The following is a 23,865-nucleotide window of genomic DNA, read 5'->3' as shown; positions in this document are numbered from 1 at the left end:
TAGACGCGACCTCTCTCTCTCTGTCGTCGCCTCGCCCTCGCGTAGCCGTCTCCGTCTCCCCCCCTTCTTATCTACTGACCCCCTCCCCCCCCCCCCCCCTCCCCGACCGCGAGAGCTACCGCTCCATCCCCTCCCCCTCACCCTAGGGCTCCGTCGCCGCGCCGGCGCAGCGTTCAGCCGCCGCCGCCGCCGTCGGCCCCGCCCGCCCTCTTCAGGACCACCCTCCTCCGGTCCCGCCACTCTCCTCCGCGCGTAATCTCTCCGGCTCAGGTTTCCCTTCCCCCGAATCAATCCCGTCCCGTGCCCTGTTCGTTCGTTCGTTCGTTTGTTTATCCATGTGGGTGTGCGTCTGCGGATGAATCTGGGGGGACTGGAATTTGCGGCACGTCCGCGGATGTTCTCCTCCCAGCTGGGGTGGCGTTTGGAGATGTGGATACTGGATAAGATTAAGGTGGCGGCTAGTCGTTTGAACGGGCAGGCACGCTAGCGGATTATTCTTGAAGTGTGTAGCGTAATATAGATGGAGCCAGACTAAATGAGATGTTTTGATGATGCTAATTACTGAAGCCTGAACCTAGGTGTTAGGGAAGAAATACTATCAAGATATGTTAGTTGCCTTTTCTATCCAACTGTGATCTGCAATGGTTAACTGTATTGCTTCCTAGGTTGTTGGTGTAATTTCCTTCCCCCTCTCATGTTCATGTTGCATGGTGCCTCTGGGATGTAAAGGGGAGTTTAATTTTGTTATGTTGGTGAATCTAGCAGGAACCGTGGTGTTAAACTAATATCTATCCAGTAGAAGTGTAGAACCTGTATGGGGGAAAAGTTATAAGCAAAGGAATGTCGTAGAGCCGATTTTACAGAATGATATCTTTTCTCCTGAAGTGAACTGTTGTCACCGTACAATTTTAGTTGATAACTTGTTTCCTGCATCACTAAGTGCTATGTGGCTTAGCTTCATGTGCTATTTGGCTTCTGATAGAATGCTGTACCTCTTGCAGGCTCCACTGATTTGGATAGGGATTCATTGGCTGATTCAATATGGAGGGGACTCTAGTTCAGTCCGCGATTGTTCCCACCGTATTACACCGGAGCAGCTCTGGTCGATCTCGTGTGCGCGCAAGGGCCACGATGCTGCGCAGTACGCCAACGCGGACCCTTACTCTTGGAGGCTTCCAAGGGCTGCGGCAGACAAATTTTCTGGACACGAGGTCCGTGGTTAAGCGTGACTTTGGATATATTGTAGCAAGTCAGATTTCGCGACCACGAGGTTCAGCATCAAGAGGGGTGGTTCGTGCCATGTTCGAACGCTTCACTGAAAAGGCCATCAAGGTGGTTATGCTTGCACAAGAGGAGGCCAGACGTCTAGGCCACAACTTTGTTGGGACAGAGCAGATTTTACTAGGTCTTATTGGTGAGGGAACTGGGATTGCAGCTAAGGTTCTGAAATCTATGGGAATTAATCTTAAGGATGCCCGAGTTGAAGTTGAGAAGATTATTGGCCGAGGTAGTGGGTTTGTGGCTGTTGAAATCCCATTCACACCCCGTGCCAAGCGTGTATTGGAACTGTCACTTGAAGAAGCTCGCCAGCTAGGTAATTCTTCACCTATCCACAGATTTACTAGTTCCATGTCACAGTCTTATTCGAAGTATATACCTTCATTCTTAATTTTCTGATTGCTTGCTATGTTCATGGCTCTGTGGGCATTACTTTAATTTTAGTCTGATTTAAACTGTGGTTTCCTTATAATCGGAAAAATCCTGGTTCTGAATTCCTCGTACCTATATTATTAGTCATGAAATAATTTTAATGCATGTTTCCGAGAGTTCATGAATGCATGATTATGCATAGTGGATTGCTCTCTAGCATGTATTATACTATTATGTTTGAATCTATGGCTAATTGCTGGTTTGGAATTATACTTAGGAGAAAATGCCATAAAGATGAGCAGGTTTTGCTTACAAAGCAGGCATTATCATTTACAACAGTGTTCTCGTGCATGCTACATTGCTCTATTAGCACACAGTAACTGTGAATCATTGCTCATGAAGCTGGTAATGAAATTATATTATATTATCTATTGTGCTCGGGTGAAACCTTGAGATTGCATCAATCATCGAGTCATTAGTACCAAAAACAATCTTGCTACTTGGCTGTCCTCTACATCTGTTCATTTCTGAGTTTGTCTCTTTTAAAAAAGGTACATATACTTTTTGCTAATATTCTTCAACGATCATGATTCAGGGCACAACTATATAGGATCTGAGCACTTACTCCTGGGGCTACTTCGCGAGGGTGAAGGTGTGGCCGCCCGTGTGCTTGAGAGCCTTGGTGCTGATCCAAACAACATCCGTACCCAGGTAAATCTTTTATTCTTGGTCATGGTCGATTCTTTTGAAGTCAAAATTATGCAGGTAGTCATATTTTACATGATGTGCAGGTCATAAGAATGGTTGGTGAAAGCACGGAAGCTGTTGGTGCTGGAGTTGGTGGAGGAACTAGTGGCCAGAAGATGCCCACACTTGAGGAATATGGTACTAATTTGACAAAACTGGCAGAAGAGGTATTTCTGTTTCTCCCTTTGGCTTGTTCTATCACATAAGTTAGCTAGTAAAGAAAATTAAGTCTAACCTTCTTGTGCTGCAGGGAAAACTTGACCCAGTTGTTGGCAGACAGAACCAGATTGAGCGTGTAACCCAGATTTTGGGCAGGCGAACAAAGAACAACCCCTGCTTAATTGGAGAGCCTGGTGTTGGCAAGACTGCTATTGCAGAGGGGCTGGCGCAGCGTATCGCCAATGGGGATGTCCCAGAAACAATTGAAGGAAAGAAGGTTTGTTTAGACCAACCTATTTTGGATCCATGCTGTTATGTGTCAATAGATTGCTGCACTTGCTATTCTTCCCAGATGTGCCCCTTGCGGGAGGATTCATCATTTTCACTTCCAAATTATGTAGTTTGTAGTAACGAACATGTTGCTTTTACCAGGTAAGTTCCTACTGTAACATGCCCAGGCAAGTTGATGTTGTGCTTTTGTATAGTACACTAACATCATTAGTATGAAGTGTGATTTTGTGCTTGGTGGGATCAGTATCGATTTCTTATATTGTCAAGTGTAGTTGAAAACAGAACAACCATTGTTTGCAAATAAATCATGTCTTCCTGATTACTCCCATGTTGTTTCAGAAAAAATGAACATTTTTTTTTTCTCTGGGCCAGGTTATTACTCTTGACATGGGGCTTCTTGTGGCTGGTACCAAGTACCGTGGAGAGTTTGAAGAAAGATTGAAGAAGCTTATGGAGGAAATCAAGCAAAATGAAGATATTATTCTCTTTATTGATGAAGTGCACACACTTATTGGAGCTGGTGCAGCTGAAGGTGCAATTGATGCTGCTAACATCTTGAAACCAGCTCTTGCTAGAGGTGAATTGCAGGTACAGGTTCTTGATTTGGCATTATGTTGTTTGTGTCTTGTTAAAGTCCAAAGGTCCCAAAGCCCTTATCATAGTCGACTCTAGTAGTTATTCCTTCTACTTTGTAAACCATGCCCACAAATAGCATATGAACTTGCCCATTTACCCCCTAATTTACAACTATATGATGTTGTTTACTCTTCAGTGCATTGGTGCCACAACTCTGGATGAGTATAGGAAGCACATCGAGAAAGATCCTGCATTAGAGAGAAGATTCCAGCCAGTTAAAGTTCCAGAGCCAACTGTTGATGAAACAACACAGATCTTAAGAGGTCTTCGTGAGAGATATGAACTCCATCATAAGCTGAGATACACAGATGAAGCTCTAGTTGCCGCAGCACAGTTGTCATATCAGTATATCAGGTTTGCAAAGCGCCGTTCTTTTATAAAACTTTGGCTTATATGTCATGTCCATACAAATATGTACCACTGCTGGTTTTCTTTAGTGGCTGCAATTTTACCTTTTTAAAAAGTTTGTTTGACTTGGTCATGGTGATGTTGATAAATCTGTGGGGATCACTTTTTTGTAGAGTGGTAGTTTTGTTTCTGTTTCCTTAGTTAATGGTTATTCTGGGGCGAGCGAAAAGGGCCTGCAGTGATTTACATACAGATTTGCCATCATAATAGGAATGCTTGATTCAATTGTCCATTATTGAAAGATTGATCATATTCATATTACCCCAAGTTGTTAGTTCTTCCATGTTCATAGTGTATGCGAGGATTCCTTTGGCTGGATGAGTTAAGCTGCTTAAACTTTGATGTTTTGTCCTTCATCCATGGGACATGGTTGGTGTTTATCCTAGAAGCAAAAATGTCGAAGTACAATAATATATTTTGGGATCTGTCCAGCTTCTGTTTTTGTACTAGTCAAAGAACATATGGTTACAGAGTAGGTTTTAATAGATTAAAAGAAAAGCTCTATTCTTCTTGCAGAAAATTTATATGGGTTATTTTTTACATTCAAGTCTATCTTTAAGTCTACTTTTAACAAACTTGTTATTTAATTATTTCTCCAGTGACCGCTTCCTGCCTGATAAAGCTATCGACTTGATTGATGAAGCTGGATCCCGTGTTAGGCTGAGGCATGCACAGGTACTACCAGTGAATTGGTCTGATCCTAGACAATACAGTTAGCTGCATTGTTCTTTTCTGAACATGTCCTTTATATGTTATAGCTGCCTGATGAAGCCAAAGAGTTGGACAAAGAGCTCAGGCAGATAACCAAGCAGAAGAATGAGGCTGTACGTGGCCAAGATTTTGAGAAGGTGTAACTTCTGAGAATTGCTTTATACTAAGATTCAGTGACTTGCTTATGTAAGAAATGTGTGTATGTGTATGTGTATGTTTTGCAAGGATATAAATTGAACAAACCATTTTTTATTTGTGTTGGGGAAATTCTGGATGCTAAAAGTTCTAATGCAATCAGAATAGTCATGATCCTCAAACAATTGTACTGCCTCTAGAACTTGTACACGTGATCTGATAATTATTGTTTGTTGACAGGCAGGGGAACTAAGAGATCGGGAAATGGAGCTGAAGGCCCAAATTACAGCCATTATTGACAAGAGCAAGGAGATGATTAAAGCAGAGACTGAATCTGGTGAAGTTGGTCCTCTTGTCACAGAGGCAGACATTCAGCATATTGTCTCCTCTTGGACTGGAATACCAGTGGAGAAAGTCTCAGCTGACGAGTCTGACCGTCTCCTTAAGATGGAGGAGACATTGCATACGCGTATCATTGGCCAGGACGAGGCTGTAAAAGCTATTAGCCGTGCTATCCGCCGTGCTCGTGTTGGCCTCAAGAATCCGAACCGACCAATTGCTAGCTTCATATTCTCCGGACCAACTGGTGTTGGAAAATCAGAATTAGCGAAGTCTCTGGCAGCCTACTACTTTGGCTCAGAGGAGGCTATGATCAGGCTGGACATGAGTGAGTTCATGGAGAGACATACTGTCGCCAAGCTCATAGGGTCACCTCCAGGTTATGTTGGCTACACTGAGGGTGGCCAACTTACTGAAGCCGTTCGTCGCCGTCCATACACTGTTGTTCTGTTTGATGAGATTGAAAAGGCACATCCAGATGTCTTCAATATGATGCTTCAGATCTTAGAAGATGGGAGACTAACTGACAGTAAAGGAAGAACAGTTGATTTCAAGAACACATTGCTGATCATGACATCCAATGTTGGGAGCAGTGTCATCGAGAAGGGAGGCCGTAAGATTGGGTTTGATCTTGACTATGATGAGAAGGACAGCAGCTACACCAGGATCAAGAGCCTGGTGACGGAGGAGTTGAAGCAGTACTTCCGGCCAGAGTTCCTGAACAGATTGGATGAGATGATTGTGTTCCGGCAGCTGACAAAGTTGGAGGTGAAGGAGATTGCTGATATTATGCTGAAAGAAGTATTTAATCGGCTCAAGGCGAAGGACATTGATCTCCAGGTCACTGAGAGGTTCCGCGATAGGGTTGTTGATGAAGGTTACAACCCGAGCTATGGTGCCAGGCCTCTGCGCCGTGCTATCATGAGGCTCTTGGAAGACAGTTTGGCAGAGAAGATGCTGGCTGGTGAGGTGAAAGAAGGTGACTCTGCTATTGTCGATGTGGATTCAGAAGGCAAGGTAATAGTCCTGAACGGTGGGAGTGGTGTTCCTGAGCCACTGGAACCTGCTCTCAGTGTCTAGGGGAGGCTGAAATCCTCGGTTTGGAATCTGGCCTTTTCACATCTCAGCGGGGCTCCTCATGAATTATGATAGTAAAACTAGATATACAGCGCTAGCCCCCTTCCGTTAGGTTTCTCTTTCATTGTTTTTTTGGGGTTTCTTTTTGGAATTGAGGCAGTAGAAATGCTATGGAATTGAATAGGTAGGGGCAAAGTGGATGCTAGATCCTGAGTTGCTTTGTTTTTGGAAGGATTTTGGAAGCTTTATTTTTGGAAGGATGTCGGAAGCTTGGTTTCCTGCAATTACCGTATTGCTAGGTCATGCTTGCAGTAAGATATTGGATACGGTTGCACTGTTGTACGGAACCTTCCAATTATGTATGAAAATATAACTTATCCACGCCTTCAATAACAGTGGCTTATCATGATTCTAAGTCATGCTGGTTATTCTACAACACTGATGCTAGAACTGTACTTGAATGTTATTGCTCCTGTAGGTTGTAAATTTAGCACTGTTAAATCAAATTTTGCTGCGTTACGCCTCTGTGCTGGTGTTAGAATGAACTAGTGATCGTAAAGCGTTGCTCGTCAGTCGTCACGTTTGTTCCATGAAATTTGTAACTGCTGGAGCCTGGAGGCCTGATCTGGCCAGTCTATGCTTAAATCAGATCAACGAGTACCTTTGTTCTCCTCGGCATCCGTGTATGCTCCAAGAAACATTTTCAGCTTTAAACTTATAAGAGGCTGTGCGTGTTCCTTAACCATCACTTCAAGCGACGGGTTTAAGAGCACGCCTTGGGGTTCCGGGGATTGCTAGGGGTTAAATTGAGTGTCCTAGCCTTAGGTTTGGTCCAGCTAGGTTAAATTGTGCGTGTTCCTTAACCATCACTTCAATCTTTGCTCGACGAGTCTTTTTCTCATTTTCATTAGAGTTTTATTTTTCACAAAGAAGGTGCCATGTAAGCAAATAAAATGGTATGGCGCTAGAGCTGTTGAAAGAGGAAATATGTTAGATGAATCCTCGGTTCATACGGTTTCCAACATAGAAAACTCTATCATATATATATGAAGAGTAGAGTTTTATTTTCGTAAGTCTCCTGTCCAATTAAACGGTTCTGAAGAAATTAAATACTATGAACAAAAAGAAAAAAAAAATGAAACTTGCATCGGGAGGAATGGTTTTGTTTTATTAAAATCATGGCACTCTAAATGACGTTGCATCTTTAGAAATAACAAAATAAAATTTTTCATTAGAATTAAGATGAAAATTAGCTATATGTAGGAGATTATACGAAGCTTCCTATGCATCTTCCATAAGATGGTTAAGTTATGTATTTTCCTATCCACTAAGAGTGTGTTTGGTTGCATGCATGGATGATCCTGGATAGGGAGGTTCAACCAATTTGCTTGTACCATATGGTTCACTCTAATTAGTAGAATAATGTATTAAGTGGGATGGCCTCATCCTGGATGAGTTGGTCCAATTCACCCAAACAAACAAAAGAGTCATTATTATTTTGAATTATTTCATACATGAATCAAATGATACAACCAATCAAACACACCCTAAGTCCATTTAGCTTAACCAGTACAGCTGCCAACCTTCTACCGCGTATATCATTTAACAACTTTTTTTACATTTGATTTGACAATCTGCAATCTTGTATCAATATTTCAGACAGACTAATTCAACATTTTAGAGGATCGTGTATGTATGTACGGCTTGCTCCCTCTACCATCAAGGTTGTCCATCGCCTGATACATGTTTCCATATTATTTTACAAGTATTACAACCAATTCAACATTAAACGAAATCCGACTCAAAATTTTGGATAAATTAATTGAGTATTTTGTAAGGATTGGGTATGTATATATACGGAGAGTATACTTCGTGGTCGGGCTCAGGCTCGTAGCCCACTCGCCATGTCTGTTGCATGCACCAGCTGAGCAGGTTGGAGCCAAGGCGCTGGAACACACGTTAACTACTGTGATTATGGTAAATAAACACGTAAAGATCCGGTAGTTAATTCAGGCGGATTAGTTGATGGTTGTTTCGGGAACTTTGAGTTCACGGTTGTGGCGTGCGTGCAAGCTAGTGGTCTGGGTTACGATAATACGTGAGCAAGCAAGATTTGTGTACACATGCTGCATGTGTACGTGATTTTCTTTTTAATCATGCATCCGTATGTGTTAAGAGAACGAGACCATTCTGATATATATGTAGAACTTGTGCTTGCAATATATAATAAATATTTAGACGCTTATAAAAATACATGATGTACAACCGTCGGATTCCGGTAATACATAGAAGAGTGACGATCGTAGGAAATTGTTACTATTATGATGAGTTGAATTTACCATGAAATCGTTACTATCATGATGAGTTGAATTTATGAAGTTTCACGTTAAGAGAATGTGGATGCCACGAGTTGATAATTAGGATGGAGAGTTACTACAATCTTGTGTGTTTTCAAGGAACCAATTAGTATAATAACGGAACGAATTTACCATGAATTAGTCACGAGAATTTGGAAGTCACGAGGCGATAATTAGAAATTTAGGATGCAGAGTTACCGCAATTTTAATTTTGCGTCAAGCTGTTACCAAGGGACCAATTACTGTAATGATGAGGGGACATGAAATGTTTACAAGAATTTGGATGACGCAAAACAATAATTAGGATGGGAAGTTACCACTTTTTTCATCAAGCAACCAATTACTATAGTAAGGAGACGAATTTACCATAACGTAACATATTTACAAGAATTCAAACAAAATACTGGGACAGAAGTTTTTGACATAAATCATCTGCTATAAACTTCAAGATCGAGCTTTGTGTGCCTAGTCTGTCAGAAGCTTCCTGATCATGTTCGGTGGGTTGTAAAGCTTCCCGAACCGAGGTACCTTTTCCTGCATTTGTAGTGAGATAAAATTAGAAGGAATGAACTAGCTTTGCATATGTTAACGAACAAACAGAATGGAATTGAACCTTCACCAGTACAGCGGTAGGTCATTTATCAGCAAAATTACAATATGCTAGTGCTAGTTACGAAGCTAATAGAGTTACAGTAACAATAGCAAGAAAAATTGACATATCAAATTTTTTATTCTAGCAAAATATGGCCTGGGACTTATAAAGTGAGAATTGAGTTACCATACAACAGGTAAAAAAAATAACTTCACTGGTTCACAATCAACCACATTACATGATGGAATTTTCCCAATTATACTAGGTGGATGGAATCAGGAACCAAATGATTGTGATTTCAATTGGGAAAATATAGAAAGAAAACTGGCAGATATCTCTTTGCTTGTATTGAGGATGCAGCAGATCTGCTGGAACAAATCGATTTCAATATGCAAGGGTGAAGAAATTGAAAATCTCACTGAGAAATTAGGACTCACCAACGAATAAAAAGGCAGCAGCAAGAAAAATTGGGGGTAATCACAACTTGCAGTTGCATGATCATCTGCAGCAAGAAATCCGCGTTGCACGAATCAACGAATGTTCCTAAATCTGTCAAAAAAAAGAGAAAAAGATAAATGTTTGACAAAAAAGAGAGAAAAAAAGCAAAAGCGGCCTGTGCTGGTCGGGTTACGGGCCGCCGTTGGGCTAAACGGGCTGCGCAGGGATGGGATGGGATGACGTACGGTTCACTCCACCGAACACGCTGCGCCAGCTCTCGTCGCCTTCCTCCTCTCCTTATCCCTTGACCTCTCCCACCTTCCTTCCTTCCCTGTTCCCTCCCCACTACCGCGGCAGGCAGAGGCAGCTACCCCCTCCCTCCCGTCTGCTCCGCCGCCTCCTCTCGTTTCCACTCGCCGGCGCAGGGTCGAGACGCCTACGCCGGCGCCCGCTCCACGGCCCCTCTCTGGGAGACGAACCTCGGCGTGGCCTCGTGGTAATCTCCCTGTCCCCCTTTCCCCGTACGGATATCCATGGGGTGTCTGTCGGTTTGTCTTGAAATTTTTCTCGACGGTGCATCCCTAGGCTGACAGCGTGGCGCATCCGCGGGTGCTTCCGTAGCGGGTAGCGCGCATAGCTGCGGCGGCGTGGCTTTTGATGCGCGTCGCCTAAGCTAGATGTTGCCCGCTTGAGGTGCTGCTGCGGATACGATTTTGGTAGAGGGCGTCTTGTTGGCTGAACCACCAACCATATCTGTTGATTTTGGTAGCGTGGCGTGCTGGAGGGGTAATCAATGTGGAATGCTGAATTGCACACCTGTGTCAACACAGGAAAGACTGTAGACTCGGTGGAATGCTGAATTGCACACCTGTGTCGACACAGGAAAGACTGTAGACTCGATTCTGGAAATATAATCTGTTCTAGATCTACAACCGTTTAAATTTGGGGTTGCCATGGTATCTAGTGGTTTTGTGAATTTCTGTCACCTTAGCTGCAAACTCATTTCTTATGTGGGAGCTAGTTCACTTAGCTGCATCTGTCCACCACTCAACATTTCGTGATACTTATAATTTTACTAAGTTCCTTTTGCGATTTTTCAGGGCTTGGTAGATAGAGGACCAGGATTGTCTCCTGCTAGTTCGATATGGAGGGGGCTCTAGTTCAGTCTGCAATTGTTCCGACCGTCTACAGAAGCAGCTCTGGTCGGTTCCGTGTGCGTGCAAGGGCCAGAACAAATGCCACAATGGTGCGGAATATGCCGACAAGGACCCTTACTCTTGGCGGCTTCCAAGGGCTGCGTCAGACAAATTTTCTGGACACGAGGTCCGTGGTCAAGCGGGACTTTGGATCTATTGTGGCAAGCCAGATTGCAAGGCCGCGGGGGTCGGCGTCAAGGGGGGTGGTTCGCGCCATGTTCGAGCGCTTCACTGAAAAAGCAATCAAGGTGATTATGCTTGCGCAGGAGGAGGCAAGGCGTCTGGGCCACAACTTTGTTGGGACGGAGCAGATTTTGCTCGGGCTTATTGGTGAGGGCACTGGAATTGCTGCTAAGGTTCTCAAGTCCATGGGAATCAATCTTAAGGATGCCCGAGTGGAAGTTGAGAAGATCATTGGACGAGGCAGTGGGTTTGTGGCTGTTGAAATCCCATTCACACCTCGTGCAAAACGTGTACTGGAACTCTCCCTTGAAGAAGCCCGCCAGCTAGGTATTACCTTCACTTATTCACCTTTTCTTTTGCTAGTTTTATGTTGCAATCCAATTGTCATTTGGTCTGGCTGGTTAATATGTCCTCACCCATAACTTTATCTGTGTGCTTACTAGTTACTACTATCTGTGAACTTCGTTGACACACCTCTTTTTTTTTCCTTCAAATTAGTGCAAATTCTAGTATTCTAGATTCCTGGTATGGCACCCCATTCTGACTTTCTCAGTGACATTGGGAAATGCAAAATGCCTGTTTTTATGTTTATTAACTAATTCCAGATTTTGAATGACACCAAGACAAGTGTTGCCATTTTGTGGGACTTGAGCATAAATCTAGTACCATTATACTAAAATAATTAATAGGCACTTTTATATAACATTGCACTATAAGGTGTGCAGAAGTGTGGAATGACAACTATATAGTATTGTTCCTGAAGATTACGCTGATTGTAATTTTACCCTTTTTGGGGGTTAAGTTTAAACCTTGTGATATCACCAGATTGTCTGGTTCTTAACAACATAGCAATGTGTTTGTGTATCATTCATTTTTGATTTAAAAGTATATACATGCGTGTGATTTCAGTTGGTTATGTATTTGTTATATTTCTCTCTGAGCTTACTGTTTCCTGTGAACTTTGTTGATATACATCTACATTTTTAATTGGATCAGTGTAAGCTCTTTGTTCATTTGTTGCCGATATGGTGTCTTGTTCGGGCTTTTAAGTTATTGATTCAGAATGCTTCTAAGTTACTATGGGTACTATTGATTAGATCATGTGGGGGTTTGAATAGAAATGGGGACTATCATGTGGGGTTTGAATAGAAATGAGAGACTATCATACTAAATTATCAATATACACACTGATGTTCCTTTGGTATGTATTTACATTGCAATAAGCACAGGTGTGAAACTACAACTATAATATTGTTCTCTAGGATTATGCGTAGCTCATCTTGAACTCTGGTGATACCTTGTTATATCACATCAAATTATCTTGTCCTTAAAACGACTCGTGCGAGTTGGTTAGCCATTTACATTCATCCTTTTTCAAGTTTGGAATCTGCTACTCCTGTGTAGTAGTTTGTTGTAAAGCAATATGTGCATATTCTCACTTATGTTCTTCCATTTTCGTTCCTTAGGGCATAACTATATAGGATCTGAACACTTACTCCTGGGGCTACTTCGTGAGGGTGAAGGTGTTGCAGCCCGCGTGCTTGAAAGCCTTGGTGCTGATCCAAACAACATCCGCACCCAGGTAGATTTCTTTACTGTTGCTTTTCTTGGCCAATTTTCTTTTGAGCCAAAATTATTCAGGGAGTGATGTTGACATGATATCCATTGTGCAGGTCATAAGAATGGTCGGTGAAAGTACAGAAGCTGTTGGTGCTGGAGTTGGTGGAGGAAGCAGTGGCCAGAAGATGCCCACACTTGAAGAATATGGTACAAATTTGACAAAATTAGCAGAAGAGGTATATCCTCTTTCCCCAATCTGCTTGTTGCTTTACTTGCATAGGTAATAGTGAAGATTAAAACAAAAACTCACCTTCTTTTCGTGCAGGGCAAATTGGACCCAGTTGTTGGTAGACAGGATCAAATCGAGCGTGTGACACAGATTTTGGGCAGGCGGACAAAGAACAACCCCTGCCTCATTGGAGAGCCTGGTGTTGGTAAGACTGCTATTGCTGAGGGGCTAGCTCAACGTATTTCCAACGGGGATGTTCCTGAGACAATTGAAGGAAAGAAGGTTAGTCTGGACCGTCCTGTGTCATCTGGGCACCAGTTTTTGTTTTTTAGTGCTTGTGTAGATAAGTAGCATTACTATTTCATTTCTTTCAAGGTTTCCTTTTGGTCTGAATTCATTATGCTAATTTACAAAAGTAGCTCATTATGAATTAGTCTACTTCCTCTGCTGGGCAAGTTTTTGTAACATACCCAGGTTTATTTGTGAACTTACTTTTCAACGGTGGACTGGTTGCCATTAGTGTGACAATTAGGATCTGCATTGATTTCTGATATTATCAGATGTTGGTGCAAAGGGAACTAAATGTTTTTTTTGCAAATATAATCAGATGTAAATCAGGCATCCATAATTAGACGTCGTATTGTTTTTAGAACTAAAAAACACGTACCCCGCTCTTGGGTTTGCATTAGTGCGATTGCTATGGTCAGAATTGATTTATGATGTTATCAGATGGTGATATTCTCAGTAGGCTTTGCAGATTTTAGTGGTAAATCATGTGTACCTAATTATCCTCCTTGTTTGGATAATCTGATCAGTATTTCTCCTGTTCTCTGGTTAGGTTATTACTCTTGACATGGGACTCCTTGTTGCTGGAACCAAATACCGTGGAGAGTTTGAAGAGAGACTGAAGAAACTTATGGAGGAAATTAAGCAAAATGAAGACATTATTCTCTTTATTGATGAAGTGCACACACTTATTGGAGCAGGTGCAGCAGAAGGTGCAATTGATGCTGCAAATATTTTGAAGCCAGCTCTTGCCAGAGGTGAACTGCAGGTATAAGTTCCTGACTTTGCCTTCTGTTGCTTCTAGTATTACATTATTTGTCTTATTAGCTCATATGGCTGGTTTAGTTTAGAGAAAGTCATAAAGGCCTCATCTAGACTGATTCCAGAATTGTGTGATTATCCCTAGTTAACCACTTCTTTTTATATTCTGTTCCCTCTGTAGTGCATCGGTGCAACAACGCTGGATGAGTATAGGAAGCATATAGAGAAGGATCCTGCCTTGGAAAGAAGGTTTCAACCAGTTAAGGTTCCTGAGCCTACTGTTGATGAAACGATACAGATCTTAAGAGGACTTCGTGAAAGATATGAGCTTCACCACAAGTTGCGATACACAGATGAAGCTTTAATTGCTGCCGCACAGCTGTCTTATCAGTATATCAGGTTCGCAATACGCCTAAATTTTAAGTAACATCATATCTTTTTGCTGCATTTTACCTTTTGAAGAAGTCACTTGGATATAGCCATGGTGTAGTCATATACTTTGTTTTGGCTGTTTGGTTTACTTTTTCCTTGCATAGAAAAATGCCGTGCAGCTTTTTATAGATTCTGAAGCAGTACGTGTTTTGATTGTTCTCCATTGAATGTTCCATAACATTATCCGGACTTTGCTAAATTTATTTGCAATCTGTGATTCCCTTTGCTTCAGATTTTTGCTAAAAGAATGTGAGCAGGTGTTCTAAATTGCATAGCACTTAGGTTTCACCCTTAATTTATGTGACATACATGGTATTTTGAACCTACTTGTTAATTCCAATCATCTGTTTTGAGATTTTGAGCAATTTCTATTTGCCACATTCTAGGATCCAAGTAAAATTTCTAGGTTAGTCAAAGAATATATGATTATAGCTGAACAAAATAAATAGTGTATTTTTCTCAAAGAGAGAATGCATCTAATATTTATATTTGTCAGACATTTTATAATAACATAATTTTATATTTCTTTTATTTCCTCAGTGACCGCTTCCTGCCTGACAAAGCCATTGACTTAATTGATGAAGCTGGGTCTCGTGTTAGGCTGAGGCACGCCCAGGTAACGAATGCTGAATTTTTCGGGCTACAAGCAATATGCTTCACTGCATTGTTCTTGCTGAGTGTGGTTCTTTGGCGTTACAGCTCCCTGATGAAGCCAAAGAGCTGGACAAAGAGCTTCGGCAGATAACCAAGCAGAAAAACGAGGCTGTACGAGGCCAAGATTTTGAGAAGGTATGTTACTGTTGCACAGCTATAAATTGATCTAACCATATTCACTTTTTCAGAGGACCATGAACAATTTCTACCATCTCCATATTTTCATGTTATCTCATCATTATTGTTTTTATGAATTGATTTGACCATCTCATGGGAAATAAAAAAATGGCTTTGGATGTAACACAGACTCTGATGCTATTGGAGTTTTACATGGATCCTCAACCAGCTGTACTGCTTCTAAAATATTGTCCATGTTATCTTATCGACTTATTGTATTTGTTCCTTGATAGGCTGGTGAATTAAGGGATCGGGAAATGGAGTTGAAGGCCCAGATTACAGCCATCATCGACAAGAGCAAAGAAATGATTAAAGCAGAGACTGAATCTGGTGAAGTTGGTCCTCTTGTCACAGAGGCAGACATTCAGCATATCGTCTCCTCTTGGACTGGAATTCCTGTGGAGAAAGTCTCATCTGATGAGTCTGATCGTCTCCTTAAGATGGAGGAGACACTACACACACGTATCATTGGTCAGGACGAAGCAGTCAAAGCTATTAGCCGTGCTATTCGACGTGCTCGTGTCGGGCTCAAGAATCCGAATCGTCCAATTGCTAGCTTCATATTCTCTGGACCTACTGGAGTTGGTAAATCAGAATTAGCAAAGGCTCTGGCGGCTTACTACTTTGGCTCAGAGGAGGCTATGATCAGGCTTGACATGAGTGAGTTCATGGAGAGACATACTGTCTCCAAACTCATTGGATCACCTCCAGGTTATGTTGGCTACACCGAGGGAGGCCAATTGACTGAAGCAGTTCGTCGCCGTCCGTACACTGTTGTTCTCTTTGATGAGATTGAAAAAGCACATCCAGATGTTTTCAACATGATGCTTCAGATCTTAGAAGATGGGAGGCTAACTGACAGCAAGGGGCGCACTGTTGATTTCAAGAACACACTATTGATCATGACATCGAATGTCGGAAGCAGTGTCATTGAGAAGGGAGGCCGTAAGATTGGGTTCGATCTTGACTATGACGAGAAGGACACTAGCTACAACAGGATCAAGAGCCTGGTGACGGAGGAGTTGAAGCAGTATTTCCGTCCAGAATTCTTGAACAGATTGGATGAGATGATTGTGTTCCGGCAGCTGACAAAATTGGAGGTGAAGGAGATTGCAGACATTATGCTGAAGGAAGTGTTCAACAGGCTTAAGGCCAAGGACATTGATCTCCAGGTTACAGAGAAGTTCCGTGATAGAGTTGTTGATGAGGGTTACAACCCAAGTTATGGTGCCCGGCCTTTGCGGCGTGCTATCATGAGGCTTCTGGAGGATAGTCTGGCAGAGAAGATGCTTGCTGGTGAGGTGAAAGAAGGTGACTCTTGCATTGTGGATGTGGATTCTGAGGGCAAGGTAATAGTCCTGAATGGCAGTAGTGGTGTTGCTGAGCCCTTGGAACCTGCTCTAAGTGCCTAACTGAGGTAGAAAAATCTTTGGTCTGAAAGATGGCCTTCTGTACAAGTCAGCTGGGCTCCTCATGATGGTAAAAACTTGATTGACATGGCTCGCCCACCCCATTAGACGCTTTATCTAGATATTTTTTCAGTTGGAAGTGAGGCAGTAGGAATGCTATGGAAATGAATAGGCAGAGACGCATTTAGCGAACACACTGTATGCTAGACCTTGAGTTGCCTTGTTTTTGAAAGAAACTTGGAATTTTCAGTTCCCTGCAGTTACTTGTATCATTACTTCATTAGGGTTCTGCTAGCAGGATGACACGGATATCGCTTGCACTGTCGTACTTAAATCTCCCAGCTTGCACTGTCGTACTTAAATCTCCCAGTTATGTATGGATGTAACTTATTCAAGTCACAAATAACATTGATGGGTGATTGTATGTTCTTTTTTTGAGAGTAAGATAATGGTATGTTGTTAGGGCGCCTGGATCATCAGGTTTCCTTTCTTTTCTTTTTTGTTCATTGATTGCACTGTGGTTAGCGTTCTATTCTGCGTGTCAGTAACCAGAAACCATTAGTGGATTCAATGGATGCTATAATTTTCCCTTTTCCACAGGTTTCTGAATGTTGACGTGCACTAAAGAGTGCCCGTGTAATGGAACATATTTCCATTGCATCTCTACATCTTACAATACAATCTCAGTTTCAAGGACATCTTGTTACACTTGGGGAGACGAACCCGATTGCGTTTGCCAGTGTCAACCGGATCACGGCATACGCAGCCTGAGTTAGCTGCACGCTTACAAACATACACGGGGGAGAGGCTTTCCTCTCAACGACCACCAAGAACTTATCTCCCATCACTCGAACGACTCCGGCAGCGGCCGGCCGGCGAGGAAGGCCCTGAAGAGCCCGAGCGACCTCTCCGGCTGCGAGAATGGCGCCTCGTGCGACGCGCCCCGCACCGTGGCGAAGGAGAGCGCGCCGCCGCCGAACACCCGCGTCCACCCGCCGACCTGCTTCCCCTGGAACCAGGCCCGGTACGGCGCCGTCGCGTTGAGCCGGAGCCTGCTCGCCAGCCGGCTCACCAGCGTCCTGCTCCCTGTCAGCGGGATCACCGAGTCCTGGTCGCCGCTGCAGACGCAATGCAGGCAAAGAAACATGATGAGATTTTTTTCCCCCCAGCGTCAGGTTCTGTATGCCTGCATCTGCCTGAAATGAGAACTGCATTCTGTATATGCAGATGCCAGCTTGGAGCAATCGGTTTCTTCAGAAGTTCAGATGATCACCTGTAAACCAGCACGGGGATGCCGGACTTCACGAGCGCTCCGACGGTGTTGATGGTGGGGATCTGGAGGTCCAGCTGCTTGTACTCAAGAACACTGCTCAATTGAACCAAAGTACCAAACATTGCGGAGTCAGTTGATCTCGATGACGAAATGCAGAATTGAACACTGAAATGGAGCAATCGCCGAGCATCTGAGAGCAAGTTCAGACAGGGAGCGCGCACACACTCTCACCTGCTGCAGACCGTCCACCTCTGCACGCCGCCGCTGAGGCGGGCGTGCATGGCCTGCTGCACGTCCTTCCGGTTCAGGTAGCTCATCGTCTCGTCCTCCACGCACACGTCCAGCTCCCTGCTCCCTTGCTGCACGGTGAACACAAACAGAAGACAATGTCAACAATATAACATGCTAACAACCTCCAAGCATGGTGAACGATGGCAAAGTCAACAACCTGGGGGGAAAGGATTTGGGACTGCATCAGGACAGAGGAGATGCAGACGTCCAGGGTGACGTCGTACTTATCGACGAACCGGCTGGTCTCCCTGGTCACCTGGCTCATCACCCGGTCGCAGGACGCGCTCAGGGAGCCGTGGTAGTACTCGCTCACATACCGCGAGTAGTTGCACACCGTCGTGAAGATGTTGTAGGTCGAATCCGAGATCAGGCCGTGCGACCAGAAGAACTCGGCCCTCGAGTTGAAATCGGTGGAGAATTCGAGGACCGGGTTACCCAGCTATTGAACCAATGGGAGGGAATTAAGCAGTAAGTACACCTTTGTCCAATGCCTGAAATTATTTAGCAGTTGAGGTTTCCATAACTAAGCTTGTTAGGAATTTGCTTACAGCAATGCCTTTCAGATTGAATAGCTTCTCCTTCTTGTTGAATTCAACCATGCGCTGTGCTAACTGTGGGACATAGTGGCCTGAAAAAAAAATCCTACTAGTCAGGAGATGAAGTTACAAATTCAGAATTGGAGCAACTTCAGGATGCTGGTGGAGTAAAATGGGCTTTACCAGCATAGCTCTCTCCTGTAATGTACAGGTCCCTGCCCTTGTACTGTGGGAACTTGGCAAACCAGCCTTGCAAGAACTTCAAATTGTCTCTGGCTTCAGAAATTTAAAAGACCCCAAGAATAATTAGCCTGCCAGTCAAACTCTACAGCAAAAATGAGCTATGATTAGAACTCACCTGTCATGCTGTCACCAACACCCTGATAGAAGGAAGGATCAGTGGAGTATGAGAAGCCAACTCCTGCAGGGCTCTCCAAATACAGCATGTTGGCCTCTGGAACAACAAACAGGTACCAAAAGGGAAATTAAGGCCTCCTAAATTTCTGACCTTTTCCCACCAAAAAGAAGTACCAACCAAAAAGGAGCCATTGTGCACCAAAAGTTTTGCTTTGGTGCGGTTACTACAACTTGCAAGAAATGCTCACCTTTGTTCCAGCTATACTCATTCCTGACTAGCACATTGCCACTAGGCCTGAATGGCCCATTCTCTGAGAACGCCCCCACTCCTACGGATGAACACCCAGGTCCTACATTCACATGCATGAGCATCACCAGAATCTCTTTCCAAGACAAAAAAAGAAGAAGATTGCATTGGCAGCAGAACACAAAACTTCAAGGGGAGGGGGAAAGTAACCCTGATAAGAATCCTAGAGGGAATCTGATTTCATCCTATACCCTCCCCCTAAAAAGAACGAAAGATGCTATATAGGAGCCTTTTGCTTTCTTTTTCGAAAATTTTTCATTTCCATGTTCAACTAGAATTACCTTCTAAACATTAGTAAAATCAAAAGGTCTGCTTTTAACTCTCTATCGCTGAAGAAGAAATATGTCTATAGTTTTTTTTTTGGAGTAAGAACTGAACAGATTAAATATTTAGCCACATGTGCATTTGCACTGAAAATTGAGCTCCCTTCTCCTCATTGGCATCATCCATGATGCTCCATTGCTCCATTTCTATTCCACCCAGGTCTTATCAAACTACCCTTGCACGCCGCGCCAGATTGAAACACCCCACTAGGCAATAATTCAGCAAAACGCACAGTGACAGAGCTCTGCCGACAAGTGAATTTTACCTCCGTTGAGCCAGAGCACGAGCGGCTTGGCCGCCGGATCCGCCTCCGCCTCGGCGAAGTAGTAGAAGAGCGACCGCTTCCCGGCGTCGTCCACCGGGACGTAGCCGGCGTACTGCGCGAAGCCCACCGGCGGCTGGCCCGGCAGGCCGCCGATCTTGTCCTCCGCCGCCGCCGCCTGCGCGCAGCGGCCACCGCCGAGCATCAGCGCCGCCGCGCACACCAATGCCGCAGCGACGGCGCCCCTGCGTCCCTGCATGTTGTTGGTTGCAGGAGATGCAGAGCAGGAGCACTGGAGCAGGGGAGAGAGGAGTGCAGGGAGTGAGCAGTGGGTGAGTGAATGCTGCAGGGTGGCGAGGTGAGAAATGGATGGATGGCAATAAATAGGTCTGACATCTGCAGGTGTTGCGTGTGTGCAACACATTGCCTAGTTAACCCTCCTGTTATTAGTATAAAAATGTTAAGTGTTTGTTTAGTACCAGTTTATACCTTTTAAACTCTTAAGGTTTGGTTGACTGATGTAAACGATATGGAGTTTAAGTGAAAAAGGCAGGCTTGCTGAGTGCCTCCTGCTCATATCACTTTCCGTGGCTCATATCAGTAAACAGTGATCTTTAGATGATGGTGGATGCACTGTAAGCTTGTTTTCCCCCCCAAATTTATGCAGGAACCGGTGGAAGATAGGTGGTTGAAAGCTGGGAAGCTCTCAAAATAGCATGCATCATGTGTGGAGACCAGAGAGACCTCTTTAGAGTTTTCCTTCCTTTTCAACTGCAAGATGTACCTTCAACTAATACTGTCACCTTTATTTACATGTGGAAATTCAGTTCCATTTTAGTTATTGTTTTTCTGCTAGATCTATAGATTTGTACCAAAATGTTGGCATTAGATGTACCTTCAACTAATACTGTCACCTTTATTTACATGTGGAAATTCAGTTCCATTTTAATTATTGTTTTTCTGCTAGATCTATAGATTTGTACCAAAATGTTGGCATTTAGTATAGAGGGAAACAATTAGGTCATGCAAACTCTAACAGTATTCTTCACAATCTATATCATTATATACCTATATCGTACGGTTTACGAAATGCTCTTTGGATTACCATTATTATAAATAGAAATATTGTAGATATATATAGAAGATGTGATATCTAAATATGTAATTTAGAGTAAAGTACACCATCAGTCCATGAATCATTGACCTTTCATGTTTGCAGCATCTAGAATTTTGAATTTGAGAAAGTGACAGTCCTAGTTGCAGCATCTAGAATCTTCAACTAACACCTCCCCCGTCGTCGCTACTAGAGCCCGCGGCATCAGCTTATCCGGCCGCGGCAGTTGCTCCTCGCAGACCCTCGTTGCTGCTCTAGCCACCACGTGACCCTTGCCGTCGCAGGAACAGGAGCAAGGCGGGGCGGTGGCCGCCGCCGTCGCAGTACTACTTTAAAATGGCAAGGGTATGATAGTCCAACAGTACAATTAGCTGGTGGATCTAAACACCCTAGCTTAGCTTTTTTTGTGTTTAGCTTAACTGGCTAAAATTTAGATGGGTGGATGTAAGCATGACCTATTTCTTATACAGAACCTTTACAATCATGGTATAAATGGTATAAAGAGGGCCATCCGTTGCCTAGATCTGAGTTAATCCATACTGTACGGTTGAATGGTTGATCCGGTTTAATTTGTGTTAGCCGTAGTGTCTGTCAGGCGTACTACGGACGTGTGCCCCCAGCATTTTCTCACGGCCGGGTTTATCGGTGGGCCAGGGCCACTCCTCAGAGCACACACACTGCACATCCCAAAGTTTTACTATTGGATCTGGTGGCCACATCATCACATGCGAGTAGGCCCAGCCCAAGTGGGCCCACGGGGTTCCTCTTTGATTGGCAGTAGAAAAAAGAGGAGAGCTCGCCGTCAGAGTCAGATCACTACTACGACACTGGAACACGGCCACAGTAATTGACGGTGGTTTGCAGTGTTGTCGCGGGCTACAGCATGTTATCCTGTCCTGTCTGGTGATAAAAGTAAAAGCTCCTATTTTTTCTGCAGCCCTCGATCTGCAACTGATTAGTGCTAATCGAGAAGTGATTTTTGTGCAAAACTGGTAATCCCAAGGGCATCCAACGGGTTGTTTTTTCACTTTCAGTTTTTGACCATGGTTGTTGCTTCCCAGTTTGACTAGTGTTCGGTTGGCATATGGTGATATGGATATATAATTTTCAACATGAAGAAATTCTAGGCGAGCTTGTGAGAAATTAACCACATCTTCTCATTGTAAATATATGTCCGTTTAAATTTTTCTATGTATTTTTTTTAATTCTTGCAATATGTAACTCTTTTCGTCCAGATGGTTGATATAAAATTGATGTTACGAGATATGTCATGAGGGATACTTTAAGTGCATATACTTGTTTCATATAGATTAAAAGTGTTCTTTTACAAGGATACCTTCATAATATATTTTCACAATGTATAACTTTTTTCAACACATATACAGTAGGTGTTTTGTTTCATATGTTATGAAAGTACACTTTTGCAAGGTGCTTGTCGGGTGGTCTATTGCTAGGTTATTTGTGTAGCAAGAGTTTGTTGTTGTATACTAAGTACTAACCAAATTCAATCAACAATGAAGCTCTCAATTCCGTCAAGGAAAAGATATTTTGTTCCTGGCTAGAACTTCTTCTCTGGGAGACTGGGACCCATAAACAACCTTTAGCATCGATGCAAGACGGTCTATTTTTGAGTAAAGAAAAAGAAGTGGTGTATGGGCTAGCTGAGCTACTAGTGATAAGTACTGATGCGTGGTCTTTAAAGAGATTTTTTTAATATACATAGGAGTAGCTCCCTTCCCCTTGTGTGGAGACATGATTAACCCTGAGGAGAAAGACGAACCCTCCCGTACCGTACGCCATCACCGATCCACACATGCCGTGTCCATGCTTGGGGCTATCTCTGTGCTGTGCTCCGTGATGTTGACAATACCATGCGTCCATATACATGCTATCGAATGTCTGCCACCTCCATTCGCTCGCTGTACCCGCCTATGTGGTCACTGCATCGCGGATTTTATTCATCCATCCGTTCTACCGAGCTACTCCCTCCGTTCTAAATTACAAGAGAGTCAATTTATTTTATGATTGACTAAAATTATTGAGAGGATCAAAAAAAATTTATGACACCGATAGATATATTATGAAAATATATTTAATGAAGAAACTAATGATACTTATTTGATATCAGGAACGTTAAAACTTGAGATGTTTTGACCTTTAAAAAAAAGTTAGAATGCCTTATAATTTGGAACGGTGCAGACACGTACAGGGGATGCCGCTAGAGAAATAAACCAGCGTGGTATGGTATCTTGCCACCCAGCCAATGTCCCAAATGACCTGACCTGTAGAATTAATAGACCACCCGGAGAATGAAAGCAGACTACATCGGTTGTGAAAGAGGTTGGCCCAAAGCTCCTGCAAATTGTCCACCGATAAAGCTGGTAATAAAGCCGCATCGTCGCAGGATGGTGGACGCGTTTGTTAGGGCAATTAGCGAGCGGCAGGGCCGAGGATCCGAATTGCCGACTGGAATCTGAAAAGAGGAAAGACAACCCCTGACGAACAATGCAGGTAAAACCCTGACGCGGCCAGCAGGCATAAGATGGGGGCGAGGGCTGAAGAATATGGGTAGGCGCTGCTGCTAAAGGGACGGGGGAGGTCGCGGCTCACAAAAGCCGCCGCTCCCTGCCGACCGGCATGGCCCGGCAGCACGGCATGGCAGTGGCAGCTGCAACGCATTATTCTCCCTTCTGCTTCCCGTCATCCCGTGGCCGGGCGAGGCGCGAGCATCTCGTTCTTCCCTCCCCGGACCCCCGCTCCGTCTCTGTCTCCCGTCTCCCTACGGATCGGAGCGAGAATTCCTGTCATGTCAGGATCACAATTAACCCGGCGTGTTTCTGACGGAAGTTCCGTTCCATGCGAAGTAGTGCCGCAGCTCATCTGTGTGATGATTTTGGGCAGGCTCTGCTTTTCTTTTCTTTTTTGGACAGTATAGTTCAGAACTTCAGATATACTGGAATACCAGCATGTTATT

The 23,865-nt window shown here is 43.7% G+C and overlaps 3 protein-coding genes across 3 annotated transcripts; 2 read left to right on the top strand and 1 right to left on the bottom strand.

Moving 5' to 3' along the window:
* The first annotated feature begins 104 nt into the window (after window positions 1-104).
* Window positions 105-6,572, top strand: LOC117862670 (chaperone protein ClpC1, chloroplastic). Its single transcript, XM_034746171.2, has 10 exons — window positions 105-270; window positions 1,002-1,594; window positions 2,246-2,361; window positions 2,442-2,564; window positions 2,648-2,833; window positions 3,220-3,435; window positions 3,620-3,837; window positions 4,491-4,566; window positions 4,650-4,739; window positions 4,978-6,572. Exons 2-10 carry the CDS (start codon window positions 1,042-1,044, stop codon window positions 6,154-6,156), a joined length of 2,757 nt encoding a protein of 918 aa, XP_034602062.1. The 5' UTR covers window positions 105-270; window positions 1,002-1,041; the 3' UTR covers window positions 6,157-6,572.
* Window positions 6,573-9,835: 3,263 nt separating this feature from the next.
* LOC117862669 (chaperone protein ClpC1, chloroplastic) lies at window positions 9,836-16,889 on the top strand. Its single transcript, XM_034746170.2, has 10 exons — window positions 9,836-10,036; window positions 10,641-11,246; window positions 12,386-12,501; window positions 12,593-12,715; window positions 12,805-12,990; window positions 13,547-13,762; window positions 13,937-14,154; window positions 14,728-14,803; window positions 14,887-14,976; window positions 15,252-16,889. Exons 2-10 carry the CDS (start codon window positions 10,685-10,687, stop codon window positions 16,428-16,430), a joined length of 2,766 nt encoding a protein of 921 aa, XP_034602061.1. The 5' UTR covers window positions 9,836-10,036; window positions 10,641-10,684; the 3' UTR covers window positions 16,431-16,889.
* Window positions 16,890-17,036: 147 nt separating this feature from the next.
* On the bottom strand, window positions 17,037-20,144 carry LOC117862671 (serine carboxypeptidase-like 45). The gene is made up of 9 exons (XM_034746172.2): window positions 19,781-20,144; window positions 19,133-19,234; window positions 18,886-18,981; window positions 18,711-18,803; window positions 18,540-18,619; window positions 18,149-18,430; window positions 17,932-18,059; window positions 17,701-17,793; window positions 17,037-17,545 (listed from the first exon to the last, which is right to left on the bottom strand). The coding sequence occupies exons 1-9, from the start codon at window positions 20,034-20,036 to the stop codon at window positions 17,272-17,274; spliced, it is 1,404 nt and encodes a 467-aa protein (XP_034602063.1). The 5' UTR covers window positions 20,037-20,144; the 3' UTR covers window positions 17,037-17,271.
* Window positions 20,145-23,865: the final 3,721 nt, after the last annotated feature.

Source organism: Setaria viridis, chromosome 7 (assembly GCF_005286985.2).
Source record: "Setaria viridis chromosome 7, Setaria_viridis_v4.0, whole genome shotgun sequence".
Lineage (NCBI taxonomy): Eukaryota > Viridiplantae > Streptophyta > Magnoliopsida > Poales > Poaceae > Setaria > Setaria viridis.
Note: the sequence above shows the minus strand (reverse complement) of the source record. Positions and strands in the feature narration are given on the sequence as shown.